The sequence below is a fragment of the Eumetopias jubatus genome, unplaced genomic scaffold (genome assembly GCF_037043125.1).
Source record: "Eumetopias jubatus isolate StellerSeaLion01/CBP00866 unplaced genomic scaffold, mEumJub1_p1.0 scaffold_3, whole genome shotgun sequence".
Lineage (NCBI taxonomy): Eukaryota > Metazoa > Chordata > Mammalia > Carnivora > Otariidae > Eumetopias > Eumetopias jubatus.
In genome coordinates, this window is record NW_028274809.1 from 35,162,448 (window position 1) to 35,183,340 (window position 20,893).

The 20,893-nt window shown below is 42.2% G+C and overlaps 1 protein-coding gene across 1 annotated transcript in view; it reads right to left on the reverse strand.

Annotated features, from left to right (window-relative positions):
- LOC114225222 (aldehyde oxidase 2-like) overlaps nt 1-20,893 on the reverse strand; it is an 80,544-nt gene that overhangs the window by 15,010 nt on the left and 44,641 nt on the right. Inside the window, 10 exon segments of the mRNA XM_028124739.2 lie at nt 2,127-2,315; nt 2,427-2,492; nt 6,805-6,919; nt 8,091-8,136; nt 8,894-8,972; nt 10,880-11,008; nt 12,845-12,940; nt 17,299-17,526; nt 19,805-19,996; nt 20,188-20,274. Coding sequence (XP_027980540.1) covers nt 2,127-2,315; nt 2,427-2,492; nt 6,805-6,919; nt 8,091-8,136; nt 8,894-8,972; nt 10,880-11,008; nt 12,845-12,940; nt 17,299-17,526; nt 19,805-19,996; nt 20,188-20,274 — 1,227 coding nt within the window.

A 20,893-nucleotide genomic window follows, 5' to 3' on the forward strand; every position in this document is an offset into this window, starting at 1 on the left:
GAGTTGCAAGCCTATCATCTGCCAGGAACAATCAGGTAATATAAATGAGAGGATGTGGGCAGTTGAAGGACAGCAGAGAAAAGTGGGAATTATGGTGAAGTAGAGATACCCCCATATCCTGTCTAAAGGGGCCATTGGTGTCTTCTAAAAATGTAGCCAAAATTACCAGATCATCCAATTTTTCAAGGGAATTTAGATATTCTTATTTTAATGTACAATTCCCTGATTTTTTAAGACTTATTTATTTGAGAGAGAGAGGAGGAGAAGGAGAGGGAGAGGGAGAGAGAGAATCTCAAGCAGACTCCCTGTTGAATGTGGAGCCCAATGCAGGGCTCTATCCCAGGACCCTGAGATCATGACCTGAGCTGAAGGCAGACACTTACCTGACTGAGCCACCCAGACACCCCTACAATTCCCTGATTTTTAAAAACACTGTGTGGGTCACAGAAAACACATCTGTAGCCTAGATTCAGCCAGTGGGCCCCCAATTTGCAACCCTAAGCTAGAGACATGAAGTTTGAAACCTGGCCCTTACTCCCTCTGTTTCTCTGGGTGAGATTATCTCTCTGAGCCTCTGTTCCTTTATCAGTGAAATTCAGGCAATGATATCTATGCTACAGGGTGTTGTAAAGTTTCGCAAGTGCAAAAGCTCCTAGCATAGTGCCTGGTACTCGGTAGGTCCCTGTTATTATTACAGAATATACTCTATGGGGTACCTGTAAACCTATGATTTTCCTCAGGGTCTGCCTATGAGTGGCTGGTCACAACCATAGGACTCAGGTCCTGCCTGTCCCATTGTTCTTGGTGGCTTGAATGCTGCTCTTTGAGTGATTTCCAGCCTAATGAGAACCCACAGGGGATGCTGATTGTCCTTCCTTTCAAATTTGCACCCCCACACCTCTCCACACTCCAATTCCATCACCGTATGCCCAGAGAAAGTTCCTGGGCTGACACTGTTCTCCAGTTTGGAAATGATAACATTCCAGCAGATATAAATGAACTCATTTTCTCTTATATCAATTCATCACCCCTAGTAAGAAGTCTCCTAAAAGACTTAAAAGAAAATTTTAACAATACATCTCAAACCTAAAGAAAGTTTCTACTCAGAGTGATTTTCACATAATCTGCGTACAGCAATGACAATAAATGCTGACCTTTATTTTCATTTGCAACTCTGCCACTTTAGCAATTACTAACAGTTTGTGTCTTTGCTTCCTGACACCATTGACATTTGGGCCAGATAATTCTTTGTTGGGGGGCTGTCTTGTGCACTGAAGGCTATTTAGCAGCGTCCCTGGCCTCTCTACCCAGACTAGGAACATCTCCTCCTTCCACAACCGCAGCTGTGATAACCAGATATATCTTCAGGTACATTGCCAAATGTACCCTGGGGACCAGTTGAGAACCATTGTTCTGGATCCATTTATGGGTATGGATGAGGACCCTGAGCCCCCAAGAGGTGAGTGATTCATCTATGATCACAGGGAGCTGGCGAGGCTAGGCTAAGAACCCAGGTCCACTGAGGCCCGGTCTAGGATTCTTCCCAAGCTGCCACTTCTTCCTAAGATTTTAGTAGTATCATGCCTTCAATCACTTTTAATATTTTAGTCTTAAGGTTCTTAAGTGAAAATATTATTCTTTTTTTTTTTTTAAGGATTTTATTTATTTATTTGACAGAGAGACACAGCGAGAGCAGGAACACAAGCAGGGGGAGTGGGAGAGGGAGAAGCAGGTCTCCAGCTGAGCAGGGAGCCTGATGTGGGACTCGATCCCAGGACCCTGGGATCATGACCCGAGCCGAAGGCAGACGCTCAATGACTGAGCCACCCAGGCGCCCTGAAAATATTATTCTATCAAATCAGAACTTTTCACCAAATTTTAGCGTTTCCAGTGAAAGAAGATACTAATAAATAAAGACCTTGGCCAAGGATGGCCATTAGGCAGAGATCACTTATCCTCTGTGAATCTCACTTTTCTCTAGGTGATTCTTCTCCAAATTCTACAGTCTCTTGTAATTTGGTCCTGATACAGGTTGACATTATTATTATTATTATTTTGTCTACCTGCTTTCATTTACCATGCTACTTGATAGATCACATTGCATAGCAGTAGGTTTGAGTGCTTACCTTGGATGAATAGATGGTTGGTGGGGTTTGTGATGATGGCAACAGGGAGACATTGAATTCCTCTGGGACATCAGTGACGGTTGGAATTTTGTACTCATCTGGGCCTCGAGAGTACAGAACACCTTCTGGGGAATATTTCAGCTCTTCAGTGGTATAAAGGCCCATTCCCTGAATAAAGGAACCTTCAACCTGAAAGGGGAAAATGTCAAGCTCTGTGAGGCTGTATGCTCTTTAGACGTACTTAGCCTCCCCACAATGACTTTCGGGAAGTGGCATCCATCTCCGTGGGCCAGCACCTACCTGCCCAATATCAATGGCGGGATTTAGGCTGCAACATGTATCCATGATGATGTCTGTTCTGATTTTCTGCCAAAAATGAAAATATTTCACCATAAAAGCTTGAATTAAAAAGATTATCTTAAGATTTATTTAAAAGGTCTCCAGTTATTCCAGAACTCTTGCTGGATAATTAACACTGCATTGAACCTCATCAGTATCAGAGGTGGTAAGAAATCTGCCAAACTTTTCCACTTTAGTGCAGTGACCCCAGGAGATCTTACATAATCTTGGTTTGACTTCTCTCTCTCTTTTTTAAAGATTTTATTTATGTATTTATTTGACAGAGAGAAACACAGTGAGAGAAGGAACACAAGCAGAGGGAGTGGGAGAGGGAGAAGCAGGCTTCCCCCTGAGCGGGGAGCGCAACGTGGGGCTCAATCCCAGGACCCTGGGATCATAACCTGAGCCGAAGGCAGACGCTTAACGACTGAGCTACCCAGGCGCCCCTGGTTTGACTTCTCTTAAGTGACTCCAAAGTCCATGGTATGTGAGTGCCTTTGAGTGTCACTTAGTGAAAAATTGATCCTGGTTGCTCATTTGATTCTACCCCTGGATTTGTTGTTCTGCTACAACTCATGAGCTCATCAAGTCCTCATGATGATTTGATGGAGGTGGTATTATTGCTGATTTACGGAGGAAATCATGTAGCCATAGTGGCATGTATGAAATTGGAGATTTGAAAGATCTTGGAACATATGAAGGGAAAATGTTGAGACTACCTTTGACTATGCTAATCTCTTTCCTTCCCTGAGAAACATCACACTAATTTGGCCCTTATGTTTTGGCACGGGGCTCGTGCAGACGGGTTGTTAAGGAGCTACAGAAAGCCCATGCGTGCCAGTGGTCTATCTCGGGAATATCTCTGGGCTTTCCTTCTGCCCCCATGTCCTGTGCTTTTTCTGACAACATCAGCATTCTCCGTTTAGGCTTACTAGCTGGGCTCCTCCTCTCCATCTGGTCCTTTGGGTTGACAGTTCTCTTTTGACTCAAATGTTGACCTTTCAGACAACCTTCTATGGGCATTGGGACCAGCCTTCATTTATTCTCAACAGATAGGGCAGGAGGTTGGACACACCTCAGAGTGGGCCTTGGATTTATTCCCACCGTGAAAATGGGTATATTTTGCATTAAGGGTGTTGGACAGTGGGAAGAGTAATGGGACACGTTTTGACTCAGTATCCACAAGTGCCCAGCAGCAATAGGCCTGTCATTTAATTTCTCTGATTTCCCTTTAGTTAAAAGAAGTTTTGCCTCTTCAAGGAATAAACCATTTCAAGGGTTGAAGTGATACCACAGTGACTGAACCTTAGCCAGTAATAAGGAAGGCACAGGGACAACCAGATTTTAACTTTACTGGTACCATAAATTGTGGAATATCCCCGTGAGATTTGTTTCTTCAGGGATTTATACCAAGGCCCTCAGATAGAATTGCCAGATAAAATAAGTATGTCCCCAATGCTGCAGTAAGCATATTTATACCAGAAATTTATTTGTTCTTTATCTGAAATTCAAATTTAACCAGCCATCCTTATTTTTTAAAATAATTATTTAATTAATTTCTAAGCCTTCTCACATTATAGAGGCCCATATAGACCTGTATGACATAAGTCAAGGAATATCTGACTTTTGTTTTAAGAAGATGTGAAGCCAGCTCAACATCCTCTTTTTTTTTTAAATTTTATTATGTTATGTTAGTCACCATACAATACATCATTAGTTTTTGATGTGGTGATCCACGATCCATTGTTTTCGCATAACACCCAGTGCTCCATGCAGTACGTGCCCTCCTTAATACCCACCACCGGGCTAACCCATCCCCCCTCCCCCCTCCCCTCTAGAACCCTGTTTGTTTCTCGGAGTCCATAGTCTCTCATGGTTCATCTCTCCCTCCGATTCCCCCCCATTTTTCCCTTCCTTCTCCTAGTGTCCTCCATGCTCTTCCTTATGTTCCACAAATAAATGAAACCATATGATAATTGACTTTCTCTGCTTGACTTATTTCACTTAGCATAATCTCCTCCAGTCCCATCCATGTTGATGTAAAAGTTGGGTATTCATCCTTTCTGATGGCTGAGTAATATTCCATTGTATATATGGACCACATCTTCTTTATCCATTCATCTGTTGAAGGGCATCTCAGCTCTTTCCACAGTTTGGCTGTTGCGGACATTGTTGCTATGAACATTGGGGTACATAAGCCATCCTGTATTTTTATTTGCGAGCTACAAATCTGGCAATACCACCTTCAGGGTGGAGGATCAGAAAAATTAGTTGATTTCTAAAACAGCTTTCCAGGGACACCTGGGTGGCTCAGTCAGTTAAGCATCTGCCTTTAGCTCAGGTCATGATCCCAGGGTCGTGGAATTGAGCCCCACATCAGGCTCCCTGCTCCGCGGGGAGTCTGCTTCTCCCTCACCTTCTGCCCCCGCCTCTGCTCATGCTCGCTCACTCGCTCTCCTTCAAATAAATAACATCTTAAAAAAAAAAGTTTAAAAACAGCTTTCCACTGAGTGTGGAGCCTTGAATGAGTTACAGGTGTGTCAGGACCCTGACACTTGGACTTCTGTGGGGTCTGGGGCAGGATTCTCAGGCTGGTTACCTGCCAACACGAGGTCCTTGTTTGTAAATGTGCTGTGCAAATATTATCATTATGTATATGTACCACGATGTGAAAAGCATTAGGAAACACAGTTTTAAAATAATTATATGAACAATTTTTTCCTATTTTCATGGGTTTACTTCCTCACAATGATCTAGAGTGAAAATGGGGATATAACGTATCCTAAGGATGAACTCAAGTGGAATGTGAGGGTGACTGCTCTCCAGACATCTCTTCATTTACTGTATTTTCTATCTTATTTATATAAAATTTAAGTTACGGACAAATTTACTAACATTGGGGCAATAAAAGACATTTTGATAAGATTTCCAAGTCAGTATTTGCAAATTCCTTCCTATTTTACATAAATTGATCATTTCTAGTTTCAGCTAAGATGGTTCAAGATGATGTTGGAATAATCTGTATATGGAATTTAGATGTGTCATTGGTCCATTCTGTAAATTTCCTAACAATTACTATGCTTTGGATATTCTATATATTTTTTATAACTTATTTTATTTAAATTCAATTAGTTAACATATAGTGTATCATTAGTTTCAGATGTAGAGTTTAGGGATTCATTAGTTGCATATAACACCCAGTGCTCATTACATCACATGCCCTCCTTAATGCCCATCACCCAGGTACCCAATCCCCCCACCCACCTCCCCTCCAGCAACCTTCAGTTTGTTTCCTATAGTTAAGAGTTTCTTACTGGATATACTATATTCTATTTAAGGTTTCTGTAATTTCTCTATTCTGAGAATGATATCTGAGGTATATTCATGGTTTACCTTTTATGGTAGATGTTAACTTTTTTTTTTGGAAGTTGTTAGCTTTTGATTAAATATGATTCCCTGCCTCCAGTAGGATGCTTGATTAAGTAGTAAACATGGAAATTATTTTCACACCCCTCTCCCGTCTATTTTGTTAGGGACAGTAGTACCCTTGGGATAACTGACTTCAGAGAAACATCACATTGTTATGTTCTCTCAGATGTTTACTCAAGACAATTTACTAAATGACCTATTCCTTCAGGATTAGATAACTTGACCTTACTTTAGGAACAGACCCCTTTTTTCTTGGCAAAGACTTTGGAAAGCAACTTTATTGTCTGAAATGGAATAAAAAACAATGCATTTTAGGCTGTCATGAACAATTCTTTTTTGACTACTTCTTTAAAATTTTTTTTAAAAATTAAATTAAATTTTAATTGAGATATAATTGACATATAACATATTAGTTTTAGGTATACAACATAACGATTTGATATTTGTATGTAAAATGACTATCACAATAAGTCTAGTTAACATAGTTACCATTACCACACATGGTTAAAAAAAATCTTTTTTCATGAGATGAGGACTTTTTAGATCTACTCTGTTAGCAACTTTCAAATGTGCAATACAGTATTATTAACTATGGTCTCTATATTGTACCTTATATTCCCATGACTTAATTATTTTATAACTGCACCTTTTGACCCCCTCCACTGTTTTCATCTAAGCCCCTACCCCCCACCTCTGGCAACCACTGACCACTGTTAGGAGCAATTCCTTCTTGACGACTTCTTAAGTGGAAATTCAGCATGAGGTTGGATCTCTAGACATTCCCCAGGAACTGAAAAAATCCTGTTCTTATTGTACAAGTATTACATAATGAAATTGGGCTATTTATCATACAACACAATTTTGTGGTTGTTGTTTTAATTTGCCAGGAGGAAAGTTATATTTGGCTTACCTTGTGATCTCCTGTCAGGCAGTCAATTTCAACCTCGGAACAGGCTGCTCCATAGACATAGTACGGAAAAGGGTCTCCTTCTCCCTTCTCCCAGTCCATGAAAGCCTTGTAGCCCCTAATGGAAGAAAGAAAGCCCATCAGCTTGGGGTGGTGGTGGTGGTGGTGGGGTTGCAAACAATGTTGACTCATTTTAAAAGTTATTATGATAGTATTTCATTTTATTGATACTTATTTCAACTGCTTTTTAAACTCATTTAAACTGCTACTTGTATTTCCAACCTAGCTAATTACAGCAGCACTATCATGGGCCTCCATTTAAAGAGGACACTCTTTGTGCTACAGTTAGGATGACAAAAAGAGAGAGAATCCAATAGACTGTTTTGGTCTGGACCTCCCAGTGTGTCTGTATCCATGGTTTAGGGTTTGAGCTTTAGCTCTGTGGATTGAGAACCTCAACCGATTTTATCAGCATTTCCAAAGGGACCCCCTAGACTGTGCTAACTGGGGAAGTGATGATAATTCAGGGATGGTGAAAAAGGGCACTTCATTCAATGCATTAATGTACAATGGAAGATGTACCTGGCTAGAGGGCTGATTTGCTCTCTTCTTGGGTAACTGAACTCAGAAATTTAGAGCTCATTAAGTACAGGGCACTGGACTGGGCTGTTACCTTCCTCATTCCTTCCTTCCTTCCTTCATAAAAAAATTGCTTTAGTGTTTTCTTTCTCTCTCTGTGCATGTGTGTGTTTAGTTTGGTGATTTGTTTCACTAGATTATAAAAGTGATGTCATACACTTCCTGAACTTGACCATCAGTTCTCCTCTTTGTGCTTCATTCAATGAACATGAATTCACTGAGGGCCTCCCACTGACAGAAACTGCGCAAATGAGGATTGGTGATTATCCTACGCATCTCTTCCGGCCCAGAGAGAGGCTTCAAAACAGAAAGGTTTTATGGTAAAGGGAGGGAGGTTTGTAAAACTGAGTTGGAAGTTGTTTCTAATGATGCTATTTTTTTACTACTCAACAATGAATAGTAAATGATGATCAGATGTTCTAAGTCATATTAAATTTTTTTTTTTTTGCCGAATAAGGGTATTTTTATTATTTAGTATTTCTCTGGACATAGTTCAAAGGCTTACATAAAATCATATAATTTTAGGCTTAGAAGGGACCTCATTGATCACATAATAAAAACCTGTTTTACAAATAAGGGACCTAAGGCCCAGAGCAATTGGGTTACCTTATATTTTCTCAGCTAAGCCCAGACATTATTATAATTTTTACCTGAAGTAACCAGTGGCCGAAAGACTGATTCTTTGTTCAAAAGCAGCTTTTTATCTGCAGAATGGGCATATTTAGTCAGAAGAAAATAGATACATTATCTGAGAGGTGAAAATGAAAATATTCCCTATATCAAAACTGACATCTGATAATTGTTGCTGGTGCTTTGTTACCAATAATGGAACTAATTGTAATATTTTTTTCCACAGCTGGTACACTAACAGTTTCCTTCTGACTGGGTTGAGATGTCTGAATTAAACAAATAAAATAGATTCCTGCTGCACAACCATGATGTAGGGGCTGAGTTCACAAGGTATTTTTAGGGCTTCGTTTCTCAGTGTTAGAACTCTAGATAAGTGTGTGTGCATGAGATAACTGTTCTAATGAGATAAGATAAAGGATGTTGTAAAGTTGGATTAGATGAGTCATTTCCTTTGAGACATGTTTAATGGCAATTAGGCCTTTTGGTTTTCCTCCTCGCCATTTAAAACAACAATTTTTTTTTCTTATGGCTTAGGAAGACTAAGTCTCTTCCTCTTCTTATTTAAACGGAATGGGTAAGGCCTTCTAGGTGTTCTTCATACGTTTCCGTTCCTCCTCTCAGTGATGCTGTTCCCTGGGCACTCTCTCACACATGTACCTGGTATACAGCATGGAGAAGCTGTCTCAGCCTTTCATGATCCTGCCCTTTTGTAGAAGTCCATTCTTAGGAAAACTCTCTGTGTGTGGTGGGGGTTGTATGCTGCTGTGATGCTCTCGGCCCTGCTTTGGAATGTTTTCTCATTTGTCATCACAGAGTGGAACACTTACCCAGTCTTCCCATGTACCTTCTGGATTTTTCTTAATGATGGGCTCAAGGCGTTTCAGAAGGATCTGACAAGCGTTCTTGAAGGGGTAAAGAAATGAAGCCTCATTAGAGAAGAGCCCGGTGGTTGGGATTTGTGTGGAAGAATAGTAATTGATAATTGATTAGGTTGGTGAATGTTTATGGAGTGCTTGATACTGATACATTGGGAACACAGAGACAATAACAACCCAGTCCCTGACCTTGAAAGTATCAGTTACTGCAGGTTTTTTTGTTTGTTTGTTTGTTTGTTTTTTGTTTTTTAAACCTCCCTGGTTCATTTCCTATGAAAATACGGGCTCAGCTGAATTTCTACTTTCAGGTCCCCTTTCTAGTTGTGCTCTTAATTCCTTTTCTTTTTCTACGTTTTTAACTTACACCTTCTTTTGTATTTTCCAGCCATTAAAATTAAAGGAAAAAAACATCTTATTTTCATTCTAATTTGTGCTTTCCAGTCTGCAACAATAACATGCCAATATTCCTGTAGGCCTGAAATATTATTCAACTCTCTGTCCATCCTGCCATCTGTTTATCCGTCCACCATCAAAGTACTGTAATTAAGGCCTTGGTTTTGTGTGTGGAGTGAGAAGATAATTAAATTTGTCTTTATAATCATCTAGATCCGCAAGGTTTCCGATCCTTAACACAGAAACATAAAGCTTTAGAAGATGGGTTAATACTTAGTTTGGGTTGAAAACCCCCATACGCACTGAGCTATTCCTATCTTGTGTTTGATCCTACCCAAAACTGGGTCTCAAGAATTTGAAGTTTCCTACAGATTTGTTCTGAGTGAAAGAGCCCTTAACAAGTGTCTCTGTGAAGATCAGATGGATTTGAAAGTGGTTCCTTTTGGTAGCATAAGTGCAGTGTTCTGAGAATATGACTTTCCACAACATCCCAATGGAAAAAGTGGACAGTTTATAACAGAAACATGACATCACTTCAAAAGTACATGCGATCAGGGGTGCCTTGGTGGCTCAGTTATTGTCTGTCTTCGGCTCAGGTCATGGTCCCAGGGTCCTGGGATCGAGCCCCGCATCGGGCTCCCTGCTCAGTAGGAAACCTGCTTCTCCCTCTCTCACTCCCCCTGCTTGCGTTCCCTCTCTCGCTGTCTCTATCAAATAAAAAAATAAAATCTTAAAAAAAAGTACATGTGATCAGATCTCTGAATTAAGGAATATGGGAGTCATAGTCTATTCTGAAAAAGTGAAAATTTAGCAGTTTTTAAAAAATATCAGTTAGAAAATAAATACAAAGGATAGGCATGAGTGCTGTGGTTGAATTGCACTGACGGAAACACTTTAATTGAACCAGATCTACTGGGATGGCGTTCTGCCTGCTTACCTGCCTGCAAGAACTTGTTTGTGTCAGAGACTTGCCCAGCTCTGCATTACTTGGTACCCAGATTTCTTCTTTGTCTCCCAGCGACAGAGACTGTTTATTCACCAAACTCCATTCTCCCCTTGTTCCATAGTAGCTGGGCCTGTGGTGTACTCCTCCACATTTTCCCAACCTCCCTTGCACTTAGACATGGCCCGAGACTTGTTCTGCTGGTGGATGATTAGTAGAAGTGACTTGCATCACTTCCAGGTCTGACCTCCATGCTTTTTCCCTGATGATGATGCTCAGGGCAGGCTTGAAAGCCACATGTTGAAGGTGGAGGAATTGCCATTAATCTCAGGGTACTCTAATGATGAAAGCTCCCTCTGGATTATTACGTGTGCAAGGATGGGACTTTTGTGGTGTTTGAGGCACTGTATACTATGTGTCTATGTGTCACCTCAGTTTAGCCTACTCAAACTAGCACACTCTCCTGACATTTTGGTTATCCTGAGACTATGTTTACTGCCACAGATGACTTCTCTGAAGCCAACTGCTTGTGTCTGTATCCAGCTAAGCAAACCAGCAATATGGAAAAAGTGTGGAAGGGAAAGACAGGGGACAGCACCTGCACAGCCCTGCCATTGACATCCGAACCAATGGAAGCTGCTGTAGCAATGGTGTTGGGCACCATGGCCGTACTTGTTTCACAGATGTGCATAGAAGACATGGGTATTTTTAATTCACAGCTGGCCACGTATGTGAAAAATAAACATTTTCAAGTCCGGCAAAGATTTCTAGGAAGAGTTGAGTCATTTTTTTAAATTATAAAACACTACCGTTTTTATTACATCCATGAAATCCTTGAAAGCCTAAAATAATGTGTCTTAAAAAAATGAAAACCACTTCTTAGTAGAGCCTCATGCTGATTTTTAAAGTGTTTTCTTGGTAAGATTCCATAATGGTTCTTCCATTCAAACTTAGTGAGTTTAGGATGTGAAGGATTTCCTTTGTTTCTGAGTTTTACTTGGTGGCATTGGCAGGAAGAGAGAGACGGGACGGACTGGTTCAAAGGTTGGTCTTAAATCTGTTGGTATGAGCATCCGATGAATTTCAAATGACCCTGAGGGCCTATCTTCTCTCTTGCCTCCCACCTTATCTTTGGATTCTCCCCCTTGTCTTCTATTTGTTCCCTCCTGTTTATACTCCTCTAGTATTTGCCGTTCACTGTTTTCTTTTCTGTTCTTTTTCTTCCAGTCTCTCTAGCAGACACGTGGAAAGAAAGATATTTAATCACAGAGAATGAAAAAGAGAGAAAGAAAGGGAGGGAAGGAAGGAAGGAAGAGAAAAAGCATTATTTTGGTTTCTTTTGTCTTTTAGTTTTGGCAAAAACTCTTTCTCCAGATGTCTACGGTTATGGACTTGTTCCCAAGTGCTAATCTGGAGAGTAATGCTGCTGTAAGATTAAGTTACCCCAGAAAGAGGCAAAATGAAAAAAAAAAAGGGACAATTTTATTGGTTCTCGGTGATGAAGAGCCAAAGGGAATATATTGGGTCCCCTACATGGGAAGGACAAGTGGAGACTGTGTCACATATATCTGCATCTAAGTCTTTCTGGTCTCATCAGCGACCTCTCGCTGCCTCTCACATTTGCTTTTCTTCCTATGATGGCTATGTTATTTCCAAGAATAGGCATGCTTCCTCGATGGCACAGGAAAATTGCCTCTGACAACCCCTGACTTATAGCAGAGGAGCTCAGCAGCTGTAAGGGAATGCTAGTTCTTCTCTGTCAGCATCTACACATCAGTCCCAGGAAAGGATCATGGTCCTGTGCTTTCCCCCGGAGCCATCCCTGCAGCCAGTGGGTTCAGGAGCCATGACTAGCTAGGCCTGGCACCTGTGACTCTATCTGTGGCAGGAGTTGGGGAAAGGAGGGAAATGGGGCTAAAAGGTACCAGAATTGAGGAGTCCTTTAGGACTCTATGGAATGTAGGGGGTGTATTCCAAAGGAGCTAAGGGGCTGGATAGTCAAAAGCTGCAGATGTGTACTATAATAATCTAATAAATTTGTCATAGTGAAATTTATTCAATTTAAAGGATTCTTCTTTTTTTTTTCCTCTTGAGATCATATCTTCCTACTTCATGCGTATGTATGTGTGTGTGTTAAAATATACTTTAAAAATTATAGCATGATGACAGTTGATGACTTACTTGTTCTTACTTGTCCAAAATGTATATTAGCAACCTAATGTTGTCCAAACTTTAGAAATCATGCATACTGGTCTCAAAATAGAAAAGCTGAGAAACTCGTACTCTAGGTAAAGTCTGCATGGGGCACCTACCACAGCGCTCCAGGGGCTCATTAGTGGTGTTTTCACTAACAACCACTTCCACCCATAAAGCCTGGCCATGCTCTAGGACTGTACATACGTGGGATTTCTGCTACCTCAGACATTCCATTTGATATGGAAGAAGTTTTTCAACCAAATAGTCAAGATCTTAGGGTTTGATCATCTCCCCTAAAATTAGTGCCAAATGTCAGGCATGTCAACAATGTATAGAGAGATTAACAATTTAATTTTATGTAGCTTACCTGCAGCATTTTGGTGTGAATACCTTGTCCCAGTTCGTTGCCTCCATGTGTGACCAATACAGAGCCATCTGTGTAGATATGAACAAGAGCAGCTGCCTAGTAAAACAACCCAGAAGGCACCGCTCAGTGCAAGTTTAGTGAGATTGAATATAAACAAATGAGGTAGTGAGAGCCCCGTTTCACAGAGGGGGGAGGGTCAGAGAAGCAAGCTTTCCTGGTGGGATTCTGACGTTTAGTTCTGTTCTGTGCAAAAGTCACCTGTAAAGAACATTCCTGTTTAGGAATCTGGTTTTGTTTATTTATTTTTATTTTTTATTTAAAAAATTTTTAAAGATTTTACTTTTTTATTTGAGAGAGAGAGAGAGAGCATAAATGAGCCAGCATGAGTGGGGGGAGGGGAGGGAGAGGGAAAGAATCTCAAGCGGACTCCACACTGAGTGCAGAGACCGACATGGGGTTTGATCTCCCAACATGGGGCTCAATCTCATGACCCTGAGATCAGAACATGAGCTGAAACCAAGAGTTGGATGCTTAACTGACTGAGCCACCTAGGAGTCCCAGGAACCTGATTTTAATAGGCGCCCCTTTGGATACCAGGAGTTATGAATATCGGTTCCAACTATTTGAAAGTTACTCCCCTGCTTAAAGTCTCTGACTGACCGTTCAGCTAACTAATTAAACATTTGTTAAGTACTTGACACATGTTATGTTCCAACCTGCGCTCAGCTCTGGATATACACAGATGAACAAGATGTGGTTCTTCCTCAACATTTAATAGCTCCCACTGTAATGGGGGGACAGTTTGGAGAGCAAGTCATAATGCAGAATGATTTGTGAGGCAATGGGCATGGTATAAGGGGCCCTAGGGACCTGGGAGGACAGATCGAACTGCTTTTGAGAAGCTTGGGGAAGGGTTCCCCAAAGAGACAACTGAATGGGATCATGAAAGGGAAGAAGGGTCCACCACTGGGCAAGGTGGGCCAAAATTCCCCATTGTCTGGGTGGGAAAGCCTAGCTCCTTTGCACAATCTGAGGTCTTTTAAGATTTGGTCTAGTGTACTTTTCCAGTTCCATCACTGTCTTTTCCTGCTTTGCCTTACTGCTGCTCCTTCCTGACCTGTGCTCATGCTTATGCTGTTCTCACTTCCTGGCCTGCTCCCCAGCCATCAGACCCACACCTATGATCTCCGTTCTGTTAAAGTTTCCCAAACACTTCTCATTCCCATCTGGGATGGATCAGTTACCTGCTTCTCTGCACTTCCTCTTACAGGGGTGAACTGGGCTGATTAGTGTCCCCTGCAAATTCCTGTCCACCTGGAACCTCAGAATGCAACCTTCTTTGGAAATAGAGTTTTTGTAGATAAAATTGTTAAGATGAGGTCATAGAGGATTAGGGTGGGCTCTAAATTCAATGACTGGTGTTCTTATATGAGACGGTGTGAAGACACACAACAAAGAAGGCCACGTGAAGATGGAGGCAGAGATTGGAGTGACGTGGCCACAAGCCAAGGAATACTAGGAGACACCAGAAGCTGGAAGAGACAAAGAAGTGTTCTCCTCTGGGGGCTTCTGAGGAGCATTGCCCTGCTGACACCTTGATTTTGAACTCCAAGCCTCCAGAAGTGGGAGAACATAAATTTGTTGTAAGTCACCCAGTTTGTGGTACTTTCTTATGGCAGCCACAGGAAATGAATACAGGGGGTGACCAGCTCTTCTGTGAGAGTCTCATGGAGGAAGGGCATTTGGTCTCGTTCAGCTTTGTGTCCTGTAGAGAACTTAGAGCAAGTCTGAATCACAGAAACACTAAATAAATGTTGAATTGGACAAATGGAAATGTGTTATTTTTCATTCCAGGAGGAGGAGGGAAAGAAGGGGGAGGAATTAGGATTTCAGTCTATTCTGTCTCAGAATGGCTTGGAGGAGCTTTGGGGTATCCAGGCTTATAGATGTTAATAATAGTATTTATTACTGTGGGCCTTTTGACTCCCTCTGACAGTGTTCCCCATGCCTAGTTTGGAAAGTAGGTGTTCCAGCTTTGTGAGTCATCAGCTGCCCTGAAATAACACATTTCAACTCTTATCCTGGTGACTCTTGGATGCATCAATTTGGAACTCTGTGTGAAGAAGCTGGAGGCCTTTCAAATAGAGCTTTAAAGTCATTGCTTGATTTAAGGATTTGTGTGTGTGTGTGTGTGTGTGTGTGTGTGTGTGTGTAGCGAGGTAAGAAGTTGACTCCTGTGGATGATGGCAGAGAGTAGACTGTGGTTTAGGTGAGGGGCAGCCATCCAGGTGAGGGGAAGTGTTGTATAATAAAAAAATAAATATATGTTCTTTGTCCCTGATTTTTGGCACAGAGGTCCAAAAATCCTGGGAATTTACTGTCTTTTGTCTGCTGTTCAGATCATTCTTGGGAGAAGCCTAGACAGCTTCTAGGGGGTGGGAATTGTTGCCAGAAAAACCGAACATGAGGTTAGAGGGTTCCAGCTTTCAGCCCCACCCTCTGACCTTCAGGGAGGGGAGAGGGACTAGAGATTGAGTTCAATCACCAATGGCCAATGATTTAATCAACTGTGGCTATGTAATGAACCTTTCATAAAACCCACGAACAACAGGGTTCTGGGAGCTTCTGGGTTGGTGACCACAGCCAAAAGCTGGAGGAAAAGGGCGTGAAAGCCCTATTTGCCTCTCACATAACTTGCCCCATGCATGTCTACCATGTGGCTGTTCTTGGGTGGTATCTTTTATAACAAACTGGTCGTTATAGTAAGTAGAGTGATTTCCTGAGTTCTGTGAGTTGCTCTAGCAAATATCAAACCTAAGGGAGGTGGGTAGTGGAAACCCCTGAATTTGTAGTTGCTTGGACAGAAGTGTGAATAGCTTGGGTAACCTACTTTTGCTGGTATCGGAAATGGAGGCAGTCTTGTGGGACTTAGCCCTTGATCTGTGGGGTCTGTGCTAACTCTGGGTAGTTAACGTCAGAATTGAATTGAACGGTTGCACACTCAGTTGGTGTTGGAGGATTGGTGCAGAAAAAACACAACATTTGGTGTCAGAGAAAAAAACCCACACAGGCAGATATCTAGAATAATTTATGCTCCAGCTGTTGAATTAGTCCAGGCCCGTAGGTGTAACAGTCAACCTGCCTGCACCTCTGTGTAGAACAGGCATGCTGGACCTGAACAGGAGTGTGACTCAGGAGACTGGGGAGTCTCATCCTATCTGCTGGAGGAGCCACAGCCCTGAGAGGACGTGCGTCTGAGATCTCCTGGGGAAGGGGTGTGGGCTGGCTTGGATAACTACGCAGTGCTCCAGTAACCCTGCCAAGTGCTTTACATTTATTAGCTCGTTGAGTCCTCATCAATCCTAAGAGAAAGGATTATTATTCTCATTTTATAATTGAGGAAGCTGAGACTCAGAGAGGTTAAATAACTTGCTTAATATTACACAACTAGTAAGTGGCAGGGCCAAGGATTTCTTAGGTCCACCTGACTCCAGTTGCTTAGGGTTTGAGGGCAACTACTTTACTCCCTAAGAAGGATTTCCCTGGACAGGGCAGCTTCTGTGGTGTGAGCACGCGTGTGTGTCTATTGGCTGCTGGTAGTTGGGTGTAAATGGGAAAATGCTTTCAATGGTATTATACGCACAGGGAGATCTAAGGCATTTTAGATTTAGATTTAGATCTAATGCACATGAGACTTTTCCAGTTGCGGAGTCTCTGCTTCTGGTGGACAGTAATGGGGAGGCAATACTATTTCCCTGTTTTGTAAACAGCTTTCCCATATGGGACCCACTGGGATTGCTGGGAACACTTGTCTGTACGTCCTGTGTTATTTAATGGACTCATCTATTTGCACCTTTCCTCCTCCCTTCTGGATGGGGCCTCTGAGTGACTTGCCTCTTCCTTTTGCAATCTACCTGGAAGGATTTTTGGACAATGCACCCCTGTTTCCCCACTAGAATTGACACAGATTCCTGGGAGAGGTGGCTGGAAACAGCCAGCTTGTCAGGGCAACATGCAGTGACCCTTCTGCCTAGACTTTGGGGCACTGAGGAGAGCTGAGGGGTCTGGGGCACAGACCGGGAGAGGCCCACTCCCTGCCCAAGCCTTAACCTCTGGGATCAGAGAGCTCAGCATCCCTTGTGGGCTTTCATTCCCTTTGGCATAGGGACAATTCAGGGTGGGGTGGGGTGGTGCTTGTGGTCACTGCTGCGTCCTGGCAGCCAGGCTTGCTGATGCCATTTTCTGACACTGAGACATTTTTTCTACTGCACTGTGTTGAACGAGCTTGTAGATGGGGGTGCTGCTCAGGAGAGTTCTTACATTTCTCCCAGGTGCTGGGGGGAGGGAGGGGCTCGGTGCTTGGGAAATGTGACCCTCTCCCAAAGACAACGTGAGCTGACAGGGCGAGAAGTGCATCTGATGTGAGGGTTATTCACCATGTAGAAAAGCCTTACCTGATGATAGCTTGTTGCAGCAAAGCACACTGAAAACATCATGGGGATGATTGCCATGCCTTTCTTCTTCCAGTAATTCTTCTTGTTAAACTCTTCCACTTGCATTCTCCTGCTGTGAAAGGAAGACTTGTCCAGACACTCATTCCAACATCTGATCAGGGTCTCAGGGCTGAACGTTTGTTTGTAGATGGTTTTATCAACTGTTTTGTACATGTTTTTCTCCCTAATCTGAAATGGGTGAGAAATTGAGTTGATAGTTTATGGTAAGACAGAAACTGACTGCAAAAGAGAGACTTGAAAAGCTTCCCCATTAAAACACAAACTTTGGTGGGGAGAAGACAGGGTGCTGCTTCTTTCTTTGAACAGCATGTGCTTTTGTAAAAATAATGGGAATTAGGGGTGCCTGGGTGGCTCAGTAGGTTAAGCATCTGCCTTCAGCTCGGGTCATGATCCCAGAGTCCTGGGATCAAGTCCCATGGCAGCTCCCTGCTCAACGGGGAGCCTGCTTCTCCCTCTGCCTCCGTCCCTCCCCTGCCCTTGCCCGATTGTGCTCTCTCTCTCTCAAATAAATAGATAAAATCTTAAAAAAAGATAACGGAAGTTATTTCTCATCTCTTCTTCAGTGTACCAATCAGGGTTTCTCCCTCCTCAAGTGGAGGGTAGCAGTAGTAACTGGTCCCTGGAGAGCAGCAGGATGGAGAGGCTGAGGGAAGCAGATACTCCTTCTTTCCTACAAGGTTCAGAGGATGAGGAAAAACTGGTAGATTATACATAAAAGCAAGGGTTTATTGTCATAACTGAAGATTTGTTCTGCTACAGAGGAATAGCATAGCAGCTAGTAACAAATAGCAGATCTACTCTAAGCCTTCTGATTGCCTCTGGAATGTGTGGTCAAATCTTTTTAAAAATGTATTTGAATATGGGGTGTTGTATTTCCTGGAAGCCTGCAAGATTTGATAAAGAAGGAGAGCTCACTGAGATATGCTCAGGAAGTCTTCATTCTCCCCATTTCGTTCTAGTAACATTAAATAATTATCATTATCAGCAGTAACATTGGAATAATACCATCCAGTTTATGGAAACAAATGTTTTAACAAGTGCTAACTCATTTGATTCTTGCAGGAACTCTGTGTGGTGAGTCATATCATCCTTGTTTCATAGATAAGGAAACTGAACCACAAAGAGGTTGCCTCTCCTTGCTGGAGCCGCTCCATTTGCCTGGATTACCTTCCTATTATCTGTGCCTATTATTCTTCAAGGCCTATCTTAAGTGTCATCTTCTTCAGAAAGTTCTTGCTGACTCTCCTCCCCGCAAGCCAAAGTGATGTCTTTCTCCCTTGTACTCATAGAACATTTTATGTGACTTCTCTAGGATAACTATGGTCTTCCTGGTACCATGTGTAGGTGTTCGTTCTCCTGTGTGTAAGAAGTACCCTGACAATCACAAACCTGCTGGTCCTCTCTGTTGAACTTGGGGGCCAAGGGGTTCAAAGGGCAATATATTAAGTGTGGCTTCTGGAGCAGAGAAACTATGCTGGGGAAACAGGGAAAAGAAGTGTAAAAAGTAGGCTAGGGCCTAATTGAAATGTGTGAAGGCTAGAAAGCTGTTATTAATAATTATCTCAGTTGCTAGTGGCCTGCCTCTCTCTGGCCTAGCATCCTGTCTGTACTGTGCACCTTCCAGGATACTGTACAAAATAATATTTTTGGAGGGCATCTTCTGGCAGTATATCTCTCAAAAATTTTCAAGTGTACTGGCAATTCCACTTCTATAAATTTATCCTTCAGATATATACAATAGGGCAAAAATACATGTATATTTTGGTATATCTGTACCAAGATGTTTCTTGCAACATCATTTTAGTAGCCCAAAATGGGTAACAACATAAATGTGTATCTTAGTGGAGTGGCTAAATACATTATGGTAAGTCCCTATTACATAATGCTATTCAGTTATGAAAAAGAATGAAGTGGATCATTCTATTGACACAGGAAGATAACCGTGGCCTACTATCAAGCAGAAAAAGTATGATATACTTATCATGGTCCCATTTTGGTAACTAATTCTCTATGTACACACACACACACACACACACACACACACACACACACATAATACATCAATGTTTACATATGTGTGTACGAATCTAGAGGCCTGGAGCAATAAGCATAGAATTCTTAACAATGGTTACCCTTGATCAGTAGGGATGATGGGATGAGAAAGGGGACGTTCACTTTTTATTTTAATTCCCTCAATGTAGTTAGAATTTTAAAAAGAGCAATTATTTTTGTACAAATTAGAAAAAAGAAAGAAACAGAAAGTTGTTTGCATAAGGATGTAGGAAGCTAGCAGAAAGTCATTTCTTTCAGGTAGCACTTAATTTACCTCGAATTCTGAGCTGGGGCTAATTTGAATGGTTCTTCTAGGGTCTTTCCTTGGGTAGCTAGTTCCCTACCTCATCTGATTCTTCACCAGCCTTGGTTACGACCTTGATTACAACCTTACCTTTTCTGGCAGAAGGCCACATTTGGCTGCCACAGCTGTGATGCAAGATTCTGTTATCAGGGTTCCTTGTGGGAAGCCAAATCCACGAAAGGCTGTATTAGATGGTAGATTTGTCATGCATGCACGGCCCCGGAACCTGAGGTTGCGGATTTTATATGCATTTTCCAGCTTTAATATGAGAAATTCTGTTACCTAAAGTGAAAGGAGATATTAATATATATTGGACAATACTTTGTTTTTTTTTTCTGTAAAAGTCAAGTACAGAGTCTAACTGCTTGTGGAACTTGGGTAAGTACTTGAAGAAACATGCTCCATAAAGACTCATCTAGAAATTCTGCATTCTATTCAGGATTAAAGATGGTGCTGGTTTCTGATGCACATACCAGCTCAGAGTCATCCAGCATGCATCCTCCATTAATGAAGCACTCAATATCCAGAGCTTTGATTCGCCCATTGTTCATGAATCCCACCTGTCACCTGTCACCAAATGAAGGACATGTTATGATCTGTTTAAGATTTACAAGCCAAGCTGAAGTCACAACCCAGCTCTAGGATTGGGCACGACTGAAGGCCGACTCTGCTCCCATTTGCTTGGTGGTGTGCCCTTCCTGGCCAACCCCTTTTTTTCGTTGCCTGGCTGACAAAGACCTTCTGACCTGAATTTTGCTGAGCCCTATTCTTTTGAGGCGTCATTTTCTGGCTTCACAATCAGTATGGAATTCCAAAGTCCTTGCTTGCCTCCTGGTGTATAATTGCTACCCTCTTCTTTATTCCTGGAAGAATCTCCTTCACTTTTTTTTTTTAAGATTTTATTTATTTATTTGAAAGAGAGAGAGAGAGAGAGCTTGAGCACGAGTCGGGGGAGGGGCAGAGGGAGAGGGATAAGCAGACTCCCTGCTGAGCACGGAGCCCCATGGGAGGGCTCATTACGGGGGCTCCATCCCAGGACCCTGAGATCATGACCTGAGCTGAAGTCAGATGCTTAACCGACTGAGCCACGCAGGTGCCCCAAGTCTCCTTCACTTTTTGCTAGTTTTCCTTCTAATTTAGTCTGTAGTTTCCCCCCCTTGTGGAAAAGTCTCTGGAATT